The 23,302-nt window shown below is 42.2% G+C and overlaps 1 protein-coding gene across 3 annotated transcripts in view; it reads right to left on the reverse strand.

Moving 5' to 3' along the window:
* Positions 1-100: 100 nt before the first annotated feature.
* CA3H2orf16 (chromosome A3 C2orf16 homolog) overlaps positions 101-23,302 on the reverse strand; it is a 32,045-nt gene continuing 8,843 nt past the window's right edge. Inside the window, exons 2-6 of one of the 3 annotated variants that reach the window (XM_042982277.1) lie at positions 22,944-23,009; positions 19,797-19,839; positions 19,066-19,120; positions 18,761-18,856; positions 101-18,194 (exon numbers count right to left, since the gene is read on the reverse strand). In XM_042982277.1, coding sequence (XP_042838211.1) covers positions 269-18,194; positions 18,761-18,856; positions 19,066-19,094 — 18,051 coding nt within the window. In that variant the 5' untranslated portion in view covers positions 19,095-19,120; positions 19,797-19,839; positions 22,944-23,009 and the 3' untranslated portion in view covers positions 101-268. The remainder of the gene's footprint in view (positions 18,195-18,760; positions 18,857-19,065; positions 19,121-19,796; positions 19,840-22,943; positions 23,010-23,302) is intronic. The other 2 variants (XM_042982275.1, XM_042982276.1) reach the window with 2 other exon arrangements.

Here is a 23,302-nt window from a genome sequence, read left to right on the forward strand (position 1 = left end):
CAGAACCCCTTCCTGTCGTTCCATCCTTTTGCGCGACACCAAATATCCCTCCACCCTCCATTCCCCACCCAGCACGACGAGTGGTGTTTCTGGATGGAGATCAATTATTGCCCCTTTATTTATCTTAGAGAAATTACAGACCCATTCCCGCCCTCCCTCCCCCAGGAAGAGTGGCATAGACGCTCTTTGCTGAGGGCGCAGGTATTGGAGGCAGTGGCTTAGCAGGAAAGAAGCCAGGAAAGGGCAGCTTGGTGAAGACTTGAGCCAGTCAGTGAATAAGGGGGGCGGATCTCTTCTCATCTGCTAGCTTCAGGACTCTAAACTTGCCCAGCTTTGGGGTATTTTGTGTGTTTGAGTAGCCCTTGAAATCTTTAGACACACTATGTCTGAGCCTCTCCCTAGGGTAGCTGCGCTTGAGTCTCTCCTTAGGGGGACCGTGATGGGTTTTCTCAGACCAACTGTGTTGACCCCTCTTAAAATGACTGTGTTTGCTCTGTCCAGAGTGACTGTGTCTGCTCCTCTCAGAGGAACTGCAGTGAGTTCTCTCTGAGGAACCGCGACCACCCCTCACAGGGGGTCTGTGCTGTCTTCTCCCAAAAGGGCTGTGTCCTCTCCTCCCTAAGGCACTGCGATGAATTTTCTGAAAGGGACTGCGACATCTCCTCTCAGAAGGACTGCGACATCTCCTCTCAGAGGGACTCTGATGTCTCCTTCCAGAGAGACCGAGATGGCTCCTCTGAGAAGGACTTCGATGGATCCTCTCAGAGGGACTCTGATGGCTCCTTCTGGAGATACTGTGATGGCTCCTCTGAGAAGGACTTCGGTGGCTCCTTCCAGAGAGACTGTGATGGCTCCTCTGAGAAGGACTTCGGTGGCTCCTCTCAGAGGGACTTTGACGGCTCCTTCCGGAGAGACCGCGATGGCTCTTCTGAGAAGGACTTCGGTGGCTCCTCTCAGAGGGACTTTGACGGCTCCTTCCAGAGAGACTGTGATGGCTCCTCGGAGAAGGACTTCGGTGGCTCCTCTCAGAGGGACTTTGACGGCTCCTTCCGGAGAGACTGTGATGGCTCCTCGGAGAAGGACTTCGGTGGCTCCTCTCAGAGGGACTTTGACGGCTCCTTCCGGAGAGACCGTGATGGCTCCTCTGAGAAGGACTTCGGTGGCTCCTCTCAGAGGGACTTTGACGGCTCCTTCCGGAGAGACTGCGATGGCTCCTCTGAGAAGGACTTCGGTGGATCCTCTCAGAGGGACTTTGATGGCTCCTTCTGGAAATACTGCGATGGCTCCTCTGAGAAGGACTTCGGCGGTTCCTCTCAGAGGGACTTTGATGGCTCCTTCTGGAGATACTGTGATGGCTCCTCTGAGAAGGACTTCGGCGGCTCCTCTCAGAGGGACTTTGATGGCTCCTTCTGGAGATACTGCGATGGCTCCTCTGAGAAGGACTTCGGCGGCTCCTCTCAGAGGGACTTTGACGGCTCCTTCTGGAGAGACTGCGATGGCTCCTCTGAGAAGGACTTCGGTGGATCCTCTCAGAGGGACTTTGACGGCTCCTTCTGGAAATACTGTGATGGCTCCTCTGAGAAGGACTTCGGCGGTTCCTCTCAGAGGGACTTTGATGGCTCCTTCTGGAAATACTGTGATGGCTCCTCTGAGAAGGACTTCGGTGGCTCCTCTCAGAGGGACTTTGACGGCTCCTTCTGGAAATACTGCGATGGCTCCTCTGAGAAGGACTTCGGTTGCTCCTCTCAGAGGGACTTTGACGGCTCCTTCCGGAGAGACTGCGATGGCTCCTCTGAGAAGGACTTCGGTGGCTCCTCTCAGAGGGACTTTGACGGCTCCTTCCGGAGAGACTGTGATGACTTCTCTGAGAAGGACTTCGATGGCTCCTCTCAGAAGGGCTACGACATCTCCTTTCAGAGGGACTTTGGTGGCCCCTTTGAGAGAGACTGTGATGGCTCCTCTGAGAGGGACTACCATGGCTCCTTTCAGAGGAATTACATGGGGTTCTCTGCCTTAAGAAGCTTTTGTGGTTTCGTTTCTTGGGTGTCAGTTTCTCTTTAAGGTGACTGTGTGAGTTTCTCTTAAGTGAATCTTGTAGAATTCTCCCTCGGTCCTGAACTCTGGTTCCCGATTTGGAGTTCTTGGACTCCTGGATGGAGATTTCACTTCTGCCAAAGTTTTTCTTAGCTCTGCTGCTACTGTCATTTTGAACAACACCCATAGACTGTCTGCTTGAAGTGGTTTTGAAAGTGGTACTTCTTTGGGAAACTATGCGCTTGGGCAGTTGGGTATGTCTAGGTTTGAAAGAGCTATCCCATTTTGGTTGTTGAACTGATCTGAGTTGCTCTGTTTCTTCCCTTAATGTGCTCTCCTGCTTAGTGGTTAGGTCTGTTGGCTTTAGCTTGACAACTGGCATCCCGTCACTTTTGATATCTCTTGATAAGTAATAGTCTCTGGCTTTTCGTTTTGGATGCTGGTTTTTGCTTGACCACAAATGGTCTGGCCTTGATCTGTCCTCAGGCTTCTGCCCAACAAAAGCCATAATTCTGTGTGCCATCTGGAATGCTTGCTTTAGGCCTTGAAAAAGCAGTTGAATGAATTTGGGTTGGGAGGATTTCTTAGGTTGTCTTTTCAACGAGGCAGTCATTGTCTGAGATGCTCCATTCCTCTTCCTTGTAAACTGGGCTGGTAATTCCCTAGAAGGACTCTGTGTCATGGCTCTACCATTTGTGTAGAACTCTGCATTTTGTGTTCTGCCTCCTCTGGTTCCTTTCATTGGATATTTTGAATCATGGGTCTTTTGGGTTCTCCTTTTAGCCCATTTTTCATCCTGAACATCTTCAGAGTCACTATCTGGTAAAGAGTGAACTTGAGTAAATTCATATTGCCCAGAGTCTCTAATTTCTGTCTTTCCTACTAGGTCAGGGCTCCTATACTGCCTTCGCCTGATGTGCACTTGTACAGGAGAAGCAGGAGCCTGGGAAGATCCAGACTGGAAATCTATCGTAGAAGTAGGACTCTTGGAAGCTCGAGTGTAGACATTAGCTTTCCTTAGTGATGGTGACATAGGACTCCTTGGTGTGATGGGTCTGTCTCTTCTGTGATACTTTGAAACTTGGGGTCTTTTCCCAGTTCGCAGCCTAAAGCCAAGATGCAACCTAATCTCTCCATGGCCTTTAGGAGTGCTTACAAGGTGGAGCTGTGGATAAATAAGAAGGTAAGGCCCAAGAGTACCCTGTAATTTATGACAGCAACTAAATCCTGCACATCGGCCACATTGTAGGCAGATAGGGTATTTTAAAACCAGACCTGAAGTTAGAGGTGGAGGAACATTTGGGGGTATTTGACTCCTTAACAGTTTTGCTGCTATTTTTAGCTGCAGATCTTGTAACAGCTGGAACTGTTCTGAGAAGTCAGTTTTGGCCTGGGGAAGAAAACTTGGCTTGAGAGAGTGTTGGGATTCAAAAATCCTTGTCTGTGAATAACTCTGTGAGTTCTCACTCTCTCCCACTGGAACAGAATCTTTCCTAGTGAAAACTATATCGAAGGAGGACTCTAACTTTACTGGGGCAGGAGGCTGGCCCCCTGTACATGAAGCAGGAATGGGCTGAATGACTTCCTTGGATGTATCATTGAGCTTTGAATTTACTTTATTTATTCTCATTCTAGTCCCAGAGTATTGCTGTATTATAGAGGACATGGAACCACGTGTCCACATCTTTAAGGCCATTCTTTGCTCATGATCATGACATGAAGTATGTCTTTGAATGTAGTTTTTGACCACTGAAGGCTGAGAGATGGTACCTCGACCCTTCTCTAGCAAACTCTGGGAAAATTGCATCAGTTCAGCTGGAACCCCAAATAAATTCTGAATAGACTGACAGACATCTGCAGTGGCTCTCTCTGTTAAAGATGTTCGAGAATAGAGCTTCCTTTTCATAGTGGCTCCCAAGACATTCCCCAGCGTTAGCATATTGGAAAGATATTTTCTAGGTAGTCGCTGTCTCCAGGAGTGATTCTCCCAGACATTCTGTTGTCTCCCCAGGACAGACCAGGTAAGGCCTCTTTGAGTTCCCGATCCTGACTGAAACGTCCTAGATGGTGATCTCCAGCTTTGTGGTGGATGTTGGGATAGGTCGTGGAGTAAGTTCTCTAGCTCTTCCACCTGCTTCTTATTAGTCCTCTCCTTAGATATGACACCCACTCCTGGGATCTCAAAATGTGGGGTTTCTACAATGTTAGTTATTTTATCAGACGGTTGATTATGAAGGGACGAGGTAAGGGTTGAAGACCGTATCATAGTAGAGTCTATAAAGGACTCTTCAGGCTCCAAAATATCTGTCCCAAGGTTTTTTACATCCAAAGTCCTTGATACTTCCGGCAGCTCAAAATCCCAAAGGCTTCCTAATTCAGATGTTTCGGCAGAGCTTGAGATAAGTGAGTTTGAAGAGTTGTACAGAAATCTAGAGATATAATTATCTATTTGTAACTCCTCTCTTGATGTAAAATCCTCAGATTCCCTAATCTGATATACCTGTCCTAGATTCAAATCCTCAGATTCCCTGATTTGAGAAGACCCTATTGTTGTCCCTACTGATTTCATGGCCTGAAGCCCTTGTTCACGAGTGAACATTGTAGGTTTCTCAAATGGAGATGTTGGCTGTGAGAGTAATTCTGCAGATTTCACTTTAGTATTTGGCCTTGGAGTTAATTCTACAGGTTCTACCATTTCTTGAAGCTGTGGCCTTGGGAATAAATCCAAACAATCCAGTGCTTCAATCGCTGACCCTAAGGCTACTCCTATTGGTTCTACAACCTGAGGAATTGGTCCTGGTGCTAATTCCTCAGATTTTACAATTTGAAGTGGTGGCCCTGGGATTAACACAGTCTTTACGATTTGAAACCCTGTCAACTTCATTGTTTCCAAAATTTGGTGTGTTGGCTCTGTGGCTAATTTCTTAGATTTCACATTCTGGAACCATAGCCCTGAGGTAAACTCAGAAGATCTCACATCTTGCAGTTTTGGAGTCAACTCAAGACAGTCTACCATTTGAGAGATTGGCCCTGGTGTTAATGCTACAGATTTCACAACTTGAGGTGGTGGCCCAGAAGTCACTTTCACATAGTCAATAACTTTTTGGGGAACTACCGGGGTTACCCCTTGAGCAACGTGAAGCTGTGTCTTTGTAGATTCTGTGACCTGATCTGGCAGCTTTGGACTAATCCTCATATATTCTGAAATTCGACCTTGTAGTCCTGGACCTATCTCTGAATATTTCATCCTTTGATTCTGTGACAATGATAATCCCACTGATCCATCCCCTTGCTGCCATGTCTCAGGTATGAGCTTTACAGATTCTGCACATCCTGCAACTTGATCTGTCGGCTTTGGGGGCAACTCTAAAGATTCCTCCCTTTGAAGCCGTTGCTTAGAAGTTAAACCCATAGATTCAGGAACTTGATATCCTAGTCCTGGTGTCATCTCTGAAGACCCTGGGACATGATGTAATGACTGTGTAATCAATGCTTCAGAGTCTTCCCTTTGCAGCCTTTTCTCAGAGATCACCTCCACAAGTTCTAGTGCTTGAGGATAGGGCCTTGGAAATCTCTCTGCATATCCAGTGGTTTTACGTATTGGCTTTGGGGTCATTCCAAGGAATTCCTTCCTTTTTGGCCTTGCCTTGGAGGTCAATCCCATAGTTTCTGTAGTGTGATGCTTGGGCTCTGGGGTCATCTCTTCAGATCCTACAACTTGCTGCAGTAGCCTTGTATGTAATTCCTCCAAATCCTTAACTTGAGTCTGTGACTGAGAGAGCAACTCCAGAGTTTTTGGGATTTGGTAGCTTTCCTTTAGGGTTAATTCTAAGGATTTAGAGCCTCGATTTCTTAGCACTGGAGTCACATCAACAGATTCTGGTACTTGGAGATCTAGCCCTAGAGGCTGATGAAGGAGGAATCCTGAAGATTCCATGGCTTTACTTGTTGGCTTTGGGGTCAACCCTACAGATTTTTCTATGGTTTCTTTGCCTTGGTGTGCCAACCTTTGTGCCATTGCTGAAGATTCTGTGATGTGATAAATTGGTATTGAAATCAAACTCACAGATTTAGGGACCTGATGAATTGGCGTTGGGATCATCTCCACATGTTCTACAAACTGATGCTCTGGCCTAGGGATTATCTCAGAGGAGTTTGTGATTGGATACCTTCTTTTTGGAGTTAGCTCCTCAGATTTTGTTCTTTGAAGCAGTGACCCTGGTGGTAACTCTACAGGTTTTATATCTTGTTGCAGAGATGCTGAAGACAATTTCACATGTTTTATACTTTGCAACTTTGGTTCTGGAGTAAACTCCAAAGATTTCTCACCTTGTTGCTGTGATTCTGGAGACAAACTTGAAAATTTAACACTAGCCAACATCGGTCCTGGTATGAACTTCTTAACTGGCTCTGGTGCCAACACCACTGATTTCATACCTTGCCATCCTGAAGTCAACTCTTGGCAATTCATACCTTGCTGTTGGGACCCTGGTGTCAACTCTACAGATTTGACATCTTGAAAACATGACTCTGGTGCAAAGACCTCAGAATTAACACATGGTGACCTGAGGCATGATGACAACCCTAAAGAATTAGCACTTTGAGGCTGTGGCAATGGGTTTGACTTCAAAGATTTCACATCTTGAAAATGCGGTGAAAACACCACGGATCTCACATTATGCTGCCTGAGGTGTGAGGGCAACTCCTCAGAATTCATACCTTGAGGATGTGGCCCTGAATTTAAATCCACAGATTTCATTATTTTAAAACATGGCTCTCGTGCAAACATCTCACATTTCAAGTCCTGCAGCTCAGAGCCTGAAATCCATTTCACAGAATTTGCACCACAAAGCAATGGCTCCTTGCTCATCTTCATAGATTTTACATCTTCAAGCAATGGCTCTGGTAAAAATAAGACAGATTTCATACCATTTAACGGAGAGCCTACAGTGAACACTGACTGCACAACTTGTTGCTGTGACCCACAGTGATTCTCCCAAAACTGGATTTCTGGAAACTTTGCCCCTGGTATTAACTCAGAAGATTTTATACCTTGCAAATATTGTCCAGGGTTGAACAGAATAGATTTTGTACCTTGAGATTCTAACCCAGGATTCAATTCAGAGGGTTTTGTGCTTTGCATCTGTGGCCCTGGATTAAACTTTACAGAATTCATGCACTGAAATTCTGACCCTGAATTCAAATCAGAAGAATTCACACCTTGCAGCTGTGGGCCACAGTTGAACTCCTGTGATGTTACACCTGGAAACTTTGTCCCTGGAGTCAATTCACATTTCATATTTTGTAAATGTTGCACAGGGTTGAACAAAACAGATTTTATACCTTGAAATTCTGACCCCAGATTCAAATCAAAAGATCCCATACCTTGACATTTTATCTCTGAAGTCAACCCAAAGGATTGTATACCTTGCAAAGGTGGCTCAAATTTGTACTCCACAGCGTTTACACATTGTAATTTTGCCTCTGGATTCAACTCAGAAGAATTTACACAGTTCATCTGTGGCCCAGGTTTGCATCCCATAGGTGCTACACCTAGAAACTTTGGCCCGGGAATCAATTCAGATTTCAAACATTGCAAATGTGGTTCAGGGTTGAACACCACAGATGTCTCACTGTGACTCTTGGTCCCTGGATTCACCTCAGATCCCATACCTTGACATTTTGTCCCTGAAGTCAACTCAAAAGATGGTACACTTTGCAAAGGTGGCCCCAGTTTGCACCCCATAGAATTTACACATTGTAATTTTGGCTCTGGATTCAACTCAGAAGGATTTATACAGTTCATCTGTGGCCCAGGGTTGCATCCCATAGGTGCTACACCTAGAAACTTTGGCCCTGGAATCAGTTCAGATTTCAAATCTTGCAAACGTATTCCAGGGTTGACCACTACAGATGTCTCCCTTGGAAACTCTGTCCCTGAATTCAACTCAGAAGACTTCCTACTTTGAAGTTTTGAAACTGAAGTTAATTCAGAAGAGTTTACACCTTGCAAGTGTGACTCAGGGTTGCATCCAACAGCATTTACACACTGAAGGTTTGGTTTTGAAATAAATGCAGACGAATTCATACCTTGCAAATGTGGCCCAAGGCAGAACAACTTAGATTTTATACCTTGAAGCTCTGGCCCAGGATTCAACTCAAAAGATTTTACACCTTTCAATTGAGGCCCCGTGTTGAATGCCATAACATTTATACACTGAAGCTGTGGCCCTGGATTCAACTCAGAGCATTTCCCACCTTGTAATTTAGGCTCATGATTGAATTCCGGAAATTGCTCATATGGAAGCTTCATGTCTTTGCACAACTCAGATTTTATCACTTGTAACTGTGGCCCAGGATTGAACTGGAAAGACTGCATACCTTGAACACTTGTTCCCTGGCACAGCTCAGAAGATTTCACATCTTGCAACTGTTGCTCAGGATTGAATTCCATAGATTTCACATCTTGAATCTGTGTCCCTTTGCATAATTCTGAAGATTTTCTATGTTGCAAATGTGGTCCAGGATTGTATACCATAAATTTTACACTTTGAAGCTCTGGCCGTGGGTTCAACTTATATGATTTCTCTTCTTGCCACTGCTTCCCAGCACTGAACTCAGAAGATACCACACTGTGAATCTTTGATTCCAAGGCTAACTCAGAGGGGTTTGCAACCCGAAATTCTGGGTCATGATTGACTTCTGTAGTTTTCACTATTTGAAGCTTTATGGACTCAGGAGATTTTGCACCTTGCAACTTTGCCCCAGGGTTGAATTCCACAGATTTCATACCTTGAAAGTGTGCCCCTGGTGTCAACATAGACAATTTCCTATTTTGTAACTGTAGGGCTGACTTGAACCCCAAAGATTTCACATCTTGTACCTTTGTACCTAGATTCAATTCAAGAGATTTCGTATCTTGCCACGTGGGCCTGGTGATGAATTCCACAGATCCTCCACTTTGAAGCTTTGTTTCTGGTGTTAACTCAGAAGATGTCACACCTTGTAACTGTGGAACAGGTTTTAACTCAACAGATTTCAAATCTTGAAGCCTCCACTCTAGCGTCAAATCAGATTTCTCACCTCGTCTCTGTGGTCTAGGGTTGAACTCCACAGATTTCACTCCTTGAAGCTTCCTCTTCTGGGTTAAATCAGATTTCCCACCTTGTAGCTTTGGACCATGGTTGAACCCAAAGGATTTCACTTCTTGAAGCTTTGACTCTGGGATCATTTCAGAAGATTTCATACCTTGAAAGTGTGATCTAGAATTGGACCCTGTAGATTTTATATCTCGAAGCTTTATACCCATAATCAGCTCTGAACATTTTATATCTTGTAACTTTGGGCTGGATTTCACACCTGAAAACTTCCTCCCCAGGGTCATATCAGAAGAGTTCTCACCTTGTAACTTTGAACTAGGTTTCAATTCTACAGATTTCACTCCTTGAAGATTTTCCCTTGTGATCACCCGAGATTTCACATCCTGCAACTGTGGCCCAGACCTGGAATTCGTAGATTTTACATCTGGAAGCTTTACACCCATGATCAACCTAGAAGATTTCGTATCTTGAAACTGTGGGCCTGACTTGAAATCCACTGATTCCACTTTTTGAAGCTTTGTCCCTAGTATCAATTCAGAAGATTTCACACCACTCAACTGTGACCCAGGTTTGAACTTTGCAGATTCCACATCTTGAAACTTTGTTTCTGAGAGTAACTTAGAACAATTCACTCCTTGAAATTGTGGCTCAGGGTTGAACACCAATTTCACATTTTGAAGCTTTGATCCCAGGATCAGGTCAGAAGATTTCACAACTTGCACCTGGGGACTGGGGCTGCTTTCTTTATGTTTTACATTTTGAAGTTTTGTCTTTGAGGTCCCTTCAGAAGAATTCACACCTTGTAACAATGGTCCATGGTTGAAATCTGTAGATTTGGTACCTTGAATTTCTGTCCCTACAGTCAGTTTAGAAAATGTTGTACCTTCCAATTGTGAACTTGGATTTAATTCAGTAAATGTCATATCGTGGGACTTTATCCCAGGTGACAACTTAGAAGATTTTAGACCTTGCCACTGTAACCCAGAGTTGAAATTCTCAGATTTCACACCTTGAAGTTTTGTCTGAAGAGTCAATTCAGATGACTTCCTACTTTTCAAGTGTAGTGGAGAGTTCAACTCTATAGTTTTATCACTTTGTAATTGTGACCCTTGGCTTAATACCCCAGATTTCACCTCGGGAAGCTGTGGCTCTTGTGTAAGCACTAGAGACTTGACACCTTGAGGTTGTGCTCCTGGGGATGACTTTAAGGGTTTCACTTCTTGAAGCTTTGGTCCTGCAGTCAATTTAGTAGATTTCCTATCATGCAAGGAAAGCCTAGATTTCAGTGTCATAGATTTTATACCACAGAGCTTTGATCTTGATGTCAGGTCACATGATTTCATACTTCTAACCTGTAGAAAAGGTTTCAAATCGAAACCTTGAGGCTGATGTTCCTGGAGTGATGCTAAAGATGGTGTATCTTGGAGCTTTGGCCTTGGAGTCAATGCAGATGACTTTGTATCTCTTAACTGTATTAAAGGTTTCAACTCTACAGACTTGACACCTTGAGACTGTAATCCAAGATTTAACTCTACAGACTTCACAGCTTGGAATTCAGGTCCTGGTATCCACTGAACACATCTCATACTTTCTAGCTGTGGCTCTTGTTTAAACTCAATAGTTTTTATATCTTGAAGCTGTGGCTCTGAGGTTGATGCCAAAGTCTTCCCTTTTTGCAGCTGTGGTCCTGGGAACAACTCAGGAGTTTTCACATTCTGCACCTGTGGCCCAAGGTTGACATCTGCATATGTTGCACCTTGAGTTTTTGTCCCGAAAGTCAATTCAGATGACTTCACATCTCTTAACTGTACTGAAGATTTCAACCCTCCGGATTTAGCACCTTGAGATCGTGACCCAAGATTTAAATCTACAGATTTCACAGCTTGGAACTTAGGTCCTGGTATCCACTGAATACATCTCATACTTTCAAGCAGTTGCTCTTGCTTTAACTCAACAGTTTTTACACAGAGTTGTGGCTCTGAAGCTGATGCTGAGTGTTTCACTTGGTGCAGTTGAGGTCCTGGGATCAACTCAGGAGATACTATGCTTTGCAACTGTGGTTCAGGTTTAAACTCTTTAGGTTTTAAACCTTGGATATTTGATTCTGGAGTCAGTTCACATGGTTTCATACCTTCAAACTGTAACTCAAAATTGAAGTCTACTAATTTTCCATCTTTAAATTTTAGCCCTGGAATTAATTCCAAAGACATCTCACCTTCTGACTTAGACCCTCTCTTCAATTGCTCTGAATTCATACATTGCTGCTCTGGTGAGAGTACAGATATCTCGCCACGCCGTTCTGGCCCAGAAGTTAAATTCATAAGTGCCATCCCTTGAAATTGTTGCCTTGGGGCTAAATCCACAGATTTTACTCCTTGAAACTTTGGTCTTCTGGTCACATTCACAGATTTTACTTCCTGCTTCTTTGGCCTTGGGATCGACTTCCCAGATTTTATACATTGCAGCACTAAATCTGGAGTTTCCTCTACAGATTTTAAACTTTGATACTTTAAACATGGGGTACTCTCGACAAGTTCCTTATCTTGCGTTTGTGGCTCTAAAGTCAATTCCTCAGGTTTCACAACTTGCAGTTCAGATCCTTGGAGCAATGGCCCTTGTGCAAAAGACACAGATTTCTCACCTTGCATCTTTGGCCCAAATTTCAATTCCACAGTTTTCACATCTTGCAGCTGTGTTCTTGGGACCAACTCCACAGTTTTGAATTCTTGAGTTTTTGCATGCATAGTCAACTCAGATTTCTCACCTTGAAGCTTGTTATTTGCGGTATCTTTCACAGATTTGACATCTTCTATTTCAGCCCCTGAGGTTATCTCCACAGATTTCTCACCTTCCAGCTGTGGACTGGAGGTTAGCAACATGGATTCCATACCTTTTAAGGCCACAGACTTCATATCTTTCAGCTCTGACTCTGAGATTAACAACTCAGATTTTAAACCTTGAAGTTTTGAGCCTGGGATCAGCTCCATTGGTTTCACACCTTCCACCTGTGGCCCGGGGGTTAACACCATAGACTTGACATCTCCCATTTGTGGCTTTGGTGTTTGCACAGATTTCATACCTCCCAAATGCAGCCCTGGGGTTAACTCCTCAGATTTCCTATCTTCCAGCTGTGGTTCTGGGATTAGTGCCTTAGATTTTAAACCTCGAAGCTTTGAGATTGGGGTCCACTCCACAGGTTTTATATCTTGCAACTGTGGTCCTTGGATCAATTTAGGAGATTTTATACCTTGTAACTCTGGTCTTCTAGTCAACTCAGAATATTTCACACTTGGCAACTGTGACCCGGGAGTCAACTCCATAGGTTTTGCATATCGTTTCTGTGGCTCTGAGACAAATTTATAAGAAATGTTACCTTCAAAGCTTGACATTTGGTCTATCACTAAATGTTTTACACCTTGAAATAGTGTCTCTGGTACTAACATCTCAGGCGTGACCACTTGCTTTCCAGGTTGTGGGGTGAACCTCATAGATCTTACTCCTTGTATCTTTGGCTTTGGGGTCAACTCAAAAAAATTCACACATTGTAGTTGTGGTCCCAAGTTTAACTCTGAAGATTTCACTCCGTGAGGTTGAGTTCCTGATATCAGATCACAAAATTTGACATCTTGTAGCCATGGCCCTGGGTTAAGCCCCACTTGTTTTATACCCTGCAGCCCTGGTGACATCTTTGCTAATTTAGAATCTTGAAACCCTAACTCTGGAGTCTTCTCCACAGAATTCACACCATGAAACTTAGATCCTGGGGTTTGCTTCCCAAATTTGACACCTTGAAGCTTTGGCCCTGAAGTCAATTCAGAAAATTTGACCTCTTGCTGCCTTGGCCCTAGGTTTAGTTCCTGAGATTTCACACCTTGCAACTGTAGTTCTGAGGTTAATTCATTGGATTTCATGCTAGGAAACTGTAGTCCTTCAGTAGACAGAAGAGATTCTGTATTTTCACCCAAGGGTCTTTGGCTTGACTGCAAAGATGATTCTGTTACAAATCCTGTAGACTTCATATCTTGAAGCTGTGTTCCTGGTATACACTGCAAATGTTTGAAACCTTGACGCTTTGGTTCTGAGGTCAAATCAGAAAACTTGACATCTTGCAAGCATGGTCCTGAGTTTTGTTCCACAAATTTCACACCTGGAGTTTGTGGTTTTGAAGTCAATTTTATGGGTATAACATTTTGATGCTTTGGTCCTGGGATAGATAATTTGATTTCTTGCACTGGGGAACCAGGGGTCAGTTCATCACATTTCATACCATGATGTGGAGACCCTGAAATTAAATCTATAGGTTTTTCTCCTTGAAGAAGTGGCCCTTGGAATAACTCTGAAAATCTGACACTTTGCAAGTGTGGCCCTAGGGTCAATTTCACACCTTGAGGCTGGGCCCCCTTAGTCAATTCCTCTGATACTACACTTTGTAGTACTGGTTCTTGTACCAGCTCCTCAAATTCTACCACTCCAGTAGTAGCTGGCTGTTGGATTAAATTAACATATTTCATGTCTTGTAATTGTGGCTCTGGATCCAACTGCATAGACTTTACTCCCTGGAGCTGTGGCCCTGGGGTCAACTCCATAACATGTGGTTTTGGTCCTGTGATAAATTGTTTAGATCCTACCACTAATGGGGATGACTCAGGGGTTAACTTCACAGATTTCAAATTTTGTAGTGGTGGCTCTGATTTCTCATATTGCATCCCTGGTCCTAAAGTAAATTCCAGAGATCCTTTTTTAAAATATGGCATTGTCTCTTGGGTGTTTTCAACTTGAAACGATGCCAACCCCATAGTTTCTGTCTTTTCTGACCTTACAGGTATCTCTGAAGACTCAGTAACTTGAAGATGTGGTTTTAGAGTCATTCCTGCAGATTCTATAACTTGACCTGTTGGTTTTTGTGTTAATGCCTCAGAAGTCAGCCTCATGGCTTCTGTGTCTTGATAGCCTGGCCCTGGAGTCATCTCTGAAATTTTTTTAAAATGTGGCCTGGCCATCATCTCAGCAGTTTCCATGACTTGCTGTGGGATTAACTTCACTGATTCCTCCTCTTGTGGCCAGATCTCAGAAGCTAACTCTGTAGATACTGTGTCTTGATGCCATGGTCTGGAAGTTGGACCCACAGATTTAATTGCTTGTAAATGTGGTTCCATGGTCAGTTTCCTTGATTCTTCATGTAAGTGTGTGTCAGGAATTAACCTCCTAGATTCTTCCAGTGGTGCAGTTATATCCACAAATTTATTACCATGCATTAATGGACCTAGAGTCAACTCCTCAGGTTTTGTACTGTTGGGCTGTGGTTCTGGGGTCAATGGGACATATTTCATACTTTGAAATTGTGGTTCTGAGATCAACTCCTTATAGTTCGTAAATTCTGAATATGGTCCTAGATTCAAATGAACAAACTTCATACCTTGGGACTCTGGGTTCAATATTTGTGGGTTCATACCTTGCATCTCTGATCCTGATACCAACTCTGGAGATTCTTGTATTAAGTGTTGAGACACTGGAGTCTCCAAGGCTTTTACACCCTGGAGCATTGTCTCATGGGTACCTTGTAATGGCACTGAGTTCATCTGAATAGATCCTGAAGTTTGACTCAATGGTCCTGGAGTATTTCCTAAAGATGACTGTTTCAACTCCACAGATTCTTTCCTGTAGTGACAATTGTCAGAAGTCAACTCTGCTTCTGTTCCTGGATATCTTGGCTGTACAATCATTCCTAAAGATTCTAAAGGTTGATGCCATGGGGTAGATCCTTCAGGTTCTGTGGCTTGATGATTTGGCTTGAGGCTCAACTCTACAGATTTTACTGCTTGAATGTGTGCCCCTGAGATTGGTTCCTCATATTTCATATCTTCTACCTGTGTTTCAGGAATCAACCTTCTACATTCTACCATTTGAGGAATTTTCACATCTTTAAGCAATAGTACCGGGACTATCTCCTCAGATCTTTTATCTTGTAACCATGGTTTGGGGGCCAAATCCACAGATTTCCTATCTTTCTGTAATTGTCTTAGGGTCAACTCCACACCTTTTATATCTGGAAACTCTGGTGGTAGGGCCAAATGAACATATTCCAGACCTTGCAACTGTGAACTGGAGGTCAAATCTTTCAATTTCCCATTTTGCAACTGTGGTGCTGGGGCTAACTCAGTGGATTTTCCACTTTGTTGTTGTGTTCCTAGGGTTAAATGAATAGATTGCACACCTTGAAGCTGAGACCCTGGGGCTACCTGCACAGAATTCCTACTTTTCGTCTGTGGAATGGGGGCCAACTCATCAGATTTTACAGTCTGCTGTTGAAGTTCTGGGACCAATTCTATAGAATTCACAGTTGGGATCAGCTCTCCATAGTTTACCACTTGTGGGACTAAACCTGTGGTTATATCTATAGATTTTATATTTTGCATTCTTGGTCCCAAGGTCAGTTTCTCAGATTTTGCATTTTGCAATCCTGAGGATAACTTCACAGAATCCACAACCTTAAGTTGTGGCATTGGCTGCACCCCCAAATACTCTACACTTGGAAGTAGTGATGCAGTAGTCTTTGCTGTAGATTCTGTGACTTGATGCAGTGGCTTTTGGCTCACTCCCTTAGATGCTGTACTTTGACCCGGCGACCTTGGGACTGTCCCTAAAGATTCCATTATTTGATGATGTGATGGTGTTAACTCTACAGATTTCTTCATTTGTAGCCATGTGTCAGAGGCCAACCCCATATTTTCTGTAATTTGATGGCTTTGCCTTGGGCTCACCTCTGAAGATTCTAGGGTTTGAAGCCGTGGAGTCAACCTTGAAGATTCCATGACTTGATGAGGTGGCCCTGGGATTAATGCCATAGTTTCTGTGCCTTCGTGATATGGTTGTGGAGTCATCCCCACAGGGTCTAGCGCTTGAATCCATGAACCAGGAGTCAACTCAAGAGGTTCCTTGACTTGAGATATTGGCCTTGAGGTCAAATCCTGAGTTTCTACAGCTTGTGACTGTGGTGCTATGATCATTCCAATTGGTGACCCCGGTGTTATTGGAGTTACCTTTAGAGAATGTATGGATTGATGTGATGACATTGGAACTATCCCTACTGATTCTTTGACTTTAGGTGATGGCTCTGAGGGTAAACCCACATATTCTACAACCTCAGGTGGACCAATAGTAGTAGGAGAGCTAGAAGTCAAACCATTTGGCTGAGTTGCTCCTGGGGTCAAATTTGCGATTTGAGACTGCGAATCTCCAGATTCTACAACATGTGGCTGTGCTGGTGGAATTATCCCCATGAAATCCATAGCTTGTAATAGTGCCACTGGAGTTACTTTCATGTAATCCATAACTTGATGAGATGGACTGGAGATCATTTCCAATGATCTTGTTTTTTGACATATGGGCTCTGGAAGAAACTTCAACAGTTCTATGACTTGACTTTGTGGCTTTGAGGTTATGTCCACTGATTCAGTAACTTCATGCTGTGGCCCTTCAGTCACTTCCACAGTTTCTACAACTGCATGTTTTGCCTTTGGACTCATCTTTCCTGGTGGTATGACTTGATGGTCTAGTGATGTGTTTATTTCTGCTGACTTCATGGCTTGATATTGTGTTCTTGGGGTTATTCCCACTGATTCTGTGATATGTGGATGTGATTTTTTAATCATCCCCATAGAATCCGTGACTTGAAGCAATACCATAGGAGTTACCTTCACATTGTCTGTGACTTGATTCTGTGGTCTTGAGGTCATCTTTGATTCCATAGCTTGATGCTGAGGACTTGGTATTACCTCCACTGATTTAGTGACTTGATATGATGGCTTGGGGCTTACTCTCACTTTTTTCATGGTTTCCATTGGTTTCCCAACTTCATCTGGTGGCTGTGGGAACAAACCCACAGATTCTATCACTTCTGAATGTGATTCTGGGATCATCCCCATCGAATCCATGACTTGAAGTAATGCCAATGGAGTTACCTTTATGTTATCTGTAACTTGGTATGGTAGCCTTGGGGTCAATTCCACATTAGTCACTTGGGTCTTATGCTGCTGTATCCTTTTTTCTGGAAGGCCTATGACTCTATGCTCTATACTAAGCTCTAGGACATGTTTTGGCTCCTTCTGCAGTAAAGTGGTTTCCTCTTGATTTATGTCAACTCCTAAACTTTTGGGAGGTGGAGTGCCCAGTGATGTAACTAAGGGCCTGGATTCAAGAATTTGGGGGCCATCCCCTGGTTGTGACTGCTTACCTGGGATAAGTGACTGTGAAATTTTTGTTTCTGTTCTCTTTAATCCAGATTCCACTCCAATATTCACATGGAGCTGAAATGATGGACAGTTTGGGGATTTATTGTTGATACTTTGTTTACTGCTTTGATGAATGGGCATAGATACCTGGATTTGAGGTTTCTCTGGTTCAGGGACTCCTCCTTGTGCATCGATTAAATAATTCAGCATTGCCCATGATTCCCTCACAGGCAGAGGTACTGTTTGTTCCCTCAAAGTACAAACCTTCCAAGCCATATGTCCCTCTAACTCCCACCTAGCCAAAGGAGAGAGACGGATTGGAGCCCACCCTGAGAATCGTGGTCTCTCCCTGGAGCCAGAATTTGGCCCATGATCCCATGTCAAATGACTCTTGCTCCTCCTTCCATTCTTTGTTTTCTCTTGGTGGCAGAGAGCTGGGGAATCAAGAACAGAGTTGATAAAAGAACTTTGAGATCCTAAGGGTGAAAGTGCTGCCAAATTCTGAAAAAGTTTTGATTTCCCAAACTCTGAGAGCCTAAAAGTAGGCAGCAATGTGCCTTGGCTCCTGAACACAGAAGGCTGTTTCTTGGGTAAAATAGGTAAACTATGGCTCCGGAGTTGCCAGGTTGTTTCTTCAGAAAAGACAGGAAAGTGTGACAGGCTGGAGTTGTTGCTTAATGATCCAGAGGAGATGCTGTGGTCAGTAGAATGTTTTGCCTTCTTACAGCCACAACAGGGTAGAACAGGCTCCTGAGCCACAAACACAGAGGAGGTGGAGGAAGAAATCTTATCTTGTGGTTCAGGCAAACACAATTCCAAAAGACTTGATCTGAGAAATAAAGAAAAGTTTCCATTTGCTTTGAAGCAGAAAAAGGTAGGAAAAGTAGGAAAAGGGAAAAATAATGGCTATTTCAAATGCAAAATATTTTGGCCTGAAGGATAACTACAACAGCAAAAGAGGCTGCTTTCTCCAACATCATTTACTTATGGAAAGAATTCCTCCATCAGGAGGAAAGGGAAGCATTTGTCTCCATTCCATTCAGAAATGATCCACAGACCAGTTGTTCTTAAATGTCCTTCGGACCCAGAATTTATCCCCACTGCCAAACAAACAAACCAACTAACTAACCAACCAACCAACTAGCAATCTCCCATTTCCCTCTCTCTTTCCCTCCCTCCTTCCCTCTCTCCCACTCTCCCTCCTTCAGTTCCTTCCTTCCCCCCTCTTAAAAGTTTACCACCTTTGGGGCACCTGGCTGGCTCAGTCCGTAGAGCATGTGACTATTGATCTCAGGGTTGAGTTCAAGCCCCAAAGAGTTTACTTAAAAAAAGGGGGTGGGGGGGGGCTCTACCACCTGCTGCAGTTCCCACCTAGAAACTACTACTTTCCCTGACCTTGCACATTCCAGGTGTTGGAAGATCTGTTGAAGACTTCTCTCCATTGACCAGAGTATATATTCCTGGGCCCATCCCACAGGGAGTCCTGAAAAACTGGATATAAGAGATTGTATCAGTGTAGTTGAAGTGATATTAAAGTACTAGTAAAGAAACCATTAAGAAGAGTGACTTAACCTGTAAAGGAAACAGCTATCATAGTGAGTGAAGTAAAATAGTTCTAGCTCACTCCTAATTTTACAGAGTTTATCAGTAGGGTAGGCTGAAGAGAGAAAGAATAGATAGTGAAGATCAGCTTTACTCACCATGTCAGGTTAGCTTCAGGGCAACCCATTCTGAGATTTTCTTCCCACTGGGAAGCTGGGAGTAGGGGTAAAGAGTCTATCAGCATCAAAATTATTGATACTACCTTGTTCAGCCCCCTTGTTTTACAAATAAGGAAACAATGGTGAAATGATGTCCAGGATCATAAAATTAATTAGTGGTAGAGTTCAGACTTAACCTAGGTCTCAAGTTTTTCTATTTTTTTTTTTAAGTTTTTCTATTTTAAACTATACTATGTTGCCTTCACCATGTAGTAGATGGAAGCCATTGGAAAGAGCAGGAACAATCATGGTAGTAGGGAGTTGGAGTAGGGGAAATAAAATTCATAATACATATCTTTTACTCCAAGAGAGTCTATCCAGTGTCCATGGCAGGGAAAAAAGGTATTGAAATTTCCTGCACCAAACTCTTGGTAGTTACCCCTTCTGTATTCTCTAATTTCACCAAATTTCTTTCCTGGTGCTTTGAGTTGTGTACAAAAGGAGATTAGGAAAGGAAGCATAGAATTATAAAGCTGTTTACATCTCTTTGGAAGTTGCTAGAAAGAATCTAGCATCTTTAGAGACGTTAGAAAGAATAAGCACATCTTTCATTTACATAATCTTTCAACCTCCTTCTCTCCACCTACTATTAAAGGCTAGAATCTTAAAGCAGACCCATAGTTGATGTCATGAGCCTTGAGCTGAAGAATAAAGGATAGGATCTTTCTGACCTGTGAATTTCTTGATCTTTTTCAATTTATGCTGCTTTGAAGTCTAGAGAGGCACAAAAAGAAAAAATAAAATCAGAAAACGTTCTAGGTTAGAGAATTTATCAACAGCACAGTCCATCTTATAGACACATATATTAATACAGTGGGTATCCATAACCATAGCAACAATTATGACCCCATTCATTTATTCATGAATCGTTTCATGAGTACTTACTAAGTTCTAGGTATTATGTCCAGTGCTGGGACAACAAAGATAAATATAATTCCTGTATTCTGAGAACTCACACTAATAGGGAAAACAGATGTCTAAACAGTCAAGTTACAATATTGTATGGTAAATGCTGTAACAGAAATATAAGTGTTAGGGGCGCCTAGGTGGCTCAGTCGGTTAAGCATCTGACTCTTGATTTCAGCTCAGGTCATGATCTCATGATTCATGAGATTGAGCCATGAGGCAGGCTCCAGACTCCACACTAACAGCACAGAGCCAGACCCTGCTTGGGATTCTCTCCCTCTCTCTGCCCCTCCCCCGTGTGTGTGTGTGTGTGTGTGTGTGTGTGTGTGTGTGCGCGCGCATGTGCACACTCATTCTCTCTCTCCCTTTCAAAATAAATAAATAAACAAAACAAAAAAGAAATGCTAAAAAAAAAGAAAGAAAGAAATATAAGTGTTAGGGAATAAAGAGGACAGTAATTAACTGCCTGGGAGAGAAGGGAAAAATTACTCAAGAAGTTGCCATTTGTACTGGAGTTTGAAGAATCAGCAGAAGATTTTTGGATAAAGAAAGAGCATTCCAAACAAGTGGGAACATCACCAAGAAGATTATAAAGTAATGATTGTCAGGTGCCCTTTTGCTAAGTAGTGAGAGGCAAAGCTGAAAATGTAGATGGAAGCCAGATTTTGCCAAACAGTGGCATTTTTGTTTTATCCTGTAGGTCAGAATTTCCCAATCAGTAGTTTGTAAACTCCTGGGGTTGTTTTGTTTTGTTTTGTTTTGTTTTGTTTTGTTTTGCAAGGGTGTTCCAGGTCATTTTAAAGGCATAAATGACATTTGTTACCATTTCAAATAAAACGATTTTTATTTCTTCCTTTTGAATCAGGACATCAGTCTCTGAGAGTGTATTAGAAGAGCATACACAATATTATCCACAGTATTGCCAAATGGTTCAGCTAAGCAGTGTTGGACGGAAGTATTGAAAGCAAGATTTCTTCCAAGAATGCTAGAGTGGTTCAACATAAGAAAGTAAATAAATGAGATATACCACATTAATAATATGAAGGGGGAAAAACTGAATGATTGTCTCAATTGATGGAGAAAAAGCATTGGCAAAATCCAACACTCATTCATGATTTTTTTAAAAAATGAAAACACTCAACAAAACTAGGGATAGAAGAAAACTTCAATACAGTAAAGGGCATTTATGAAAAACCCATAAGTAATATCATTCTCAATAATAAAAGATTGAAAGGTTTCCCTTCAAGGTGGGGAACAGACAATGATGCTCATTTTCACTACTTCTCTTTAACATTGTACTGGAAACTCTAACCAAAGCAATTAATAATAAAAATAAAAGTCATCTAAATGGGAAAGGAAAATGTTAAACAATCTCTCTTCACAGATAACATAATCTTATTTACAGAAAATCCTAAAAAATACACATAAACACACATACACAATTCTTTTAGAGCTAATAAAAGAATTTAGCAAAGTTACAGAATACAATACCTGCACATAAAAAATCAGTTGTATTTCTATACACAAACAGTGAATAATCTGAAAAGGAACTTTAGAAAATAATTCCATTTTTTTAGTATCAAAAAGAATAAAGTACTTAGGAATAAATTTTGCTTTACTTAGAAATAAATTTAATCAAAGAAATGTAAGGCTTGTACCCTGAAAACTATAAAGCTTTGTTGAAGAGATTAAAGAAGACCTAAATAAATGAAGACATCTCTTAACAATGGATTAGAAGATTTAATGTTGTTAAGATGGTTATATTCCTAAAGCAATTTGTAGATTCAGTTTAATCCCATCAAAATCCCAATGTCCTCTTTTGTAGAAATGGAAAAGCTGTTCTTAATATTCATATGGAACTCTAAGGGACTTGAATAGCAAAAACAATCCTGAAAAAGAAGAATAAAGTTAGAGGACTCACACTTCCTGATTTTAAAACTTTCGGTAAAGCTACAATAATCAAAATCATGTGTACTAACATAAGGATAGACATATAGATCAATGGAATAGAATTGAGAATAGAAATAAATCCTCATATTTGCAATCAATTGATTTTCATGGGTATCAAGACCATTCAATGGGGAAAGAATAGTCTTTTCAACAAATGGTGCTGGGACATCTGAATAGCCACTTGCAAAAAAATGAATTTGAACCCTTATTTCGCATTATATACAAAAATTAAGTCAAAAAGTATCAAATACCTAGACCAAAGAGCTAAAACTATAGTTTTATAGGGATGTGATCATTGGTTTTATGTTAATTTTACATTGTGGTAGTTAATTTTATATACGAGGCTATGGTATTCAGTTGTGGCCAAATACTAGTCTAGATGTTGCTATGAACGTATTTTTTAGATATGATTAACATTTTTTTTGATGTTTATTTTTGAGAGACAGAGAGAGACAAAGCGTGAGCAGGGAAGGGGTAGAGGGAGAGGGAGACCCAGAATCCAAAGCAGGCCCCAAGGCTCTGAGCTGTCAGCACAGAGCCCGATTTGGGGCTCAAACTCACAAACGGTGAGATCATGACCTGAGCCAAAGTTGGACGCTCAACCAACTGAGCCACCCAGGCGCCCCATCGATGCGATTAACATTTTTTAAAAGATTTTATTTTTAGGGGCGCCTGGGTGGCTCAGTCAGTTAAGCTTGGAGCTTGGACTCTGTGTCTCTCTCTCTGTTCCTCCCCCATTCATGCTGTGTCTCTCTCTGTCTCTCAAAAATAAACATTTAAAAAAAATAATAATAAATAAATAAAAATAAACATTTTATTTTTAAGTAAACTCTACACACAACATGGGGCTCAGACTCACAACCCCAAGATCAAGAGTCATAGGCTCTACCTACTGAGCCAGCCAAGAGCCCCTAGATGTGATTAACATCCAAAATCAGTAGACTTTAAGCAAAGCAGATTACCCTCCATAATGTAGACAGGCATCTTCCAATCAGTTGTTGGCCTTAAAGCAGATTGTGTGAGGTTTTCTGAAAAGGAAGGAATTCTGCCTCAAGATTGAAACATATGTTGAATAACTATGCTGTATACCTGAAACTAATGTAACATTGTGTGTCAACTATACTTCAGTTAAAAAATAATTTAATTTAATTTAATTAATTTTTTTAAAAGATCAAAACATAGAAACCCTGCTTGAGTTCCTAGCCTGCCCCAAGGATTTTGGATTTGTCAGCTCTCACAGTATATCAGCCAATTCTTCAAAATCTCTTCTCCTCTCTTTTCTCTCTCTCTCCCTCTCTCTCTCTCATGTGCATGGTGTCTC

The sequence above is a fragment of the Panthera tigris genome, chromosome A3, assembly GCF_018350195.1.
Source record: "Panthera tigris isolate Pti1 chromosome A3, P.tigris_Pti1_mat1.1, whole genome shotgun sequence".
Lineage (NCBI taxonomy): Eukaryota > Metazoa > Chordata > Mammalia > Carnivora > Felidae > Panthera > Panthera tigris.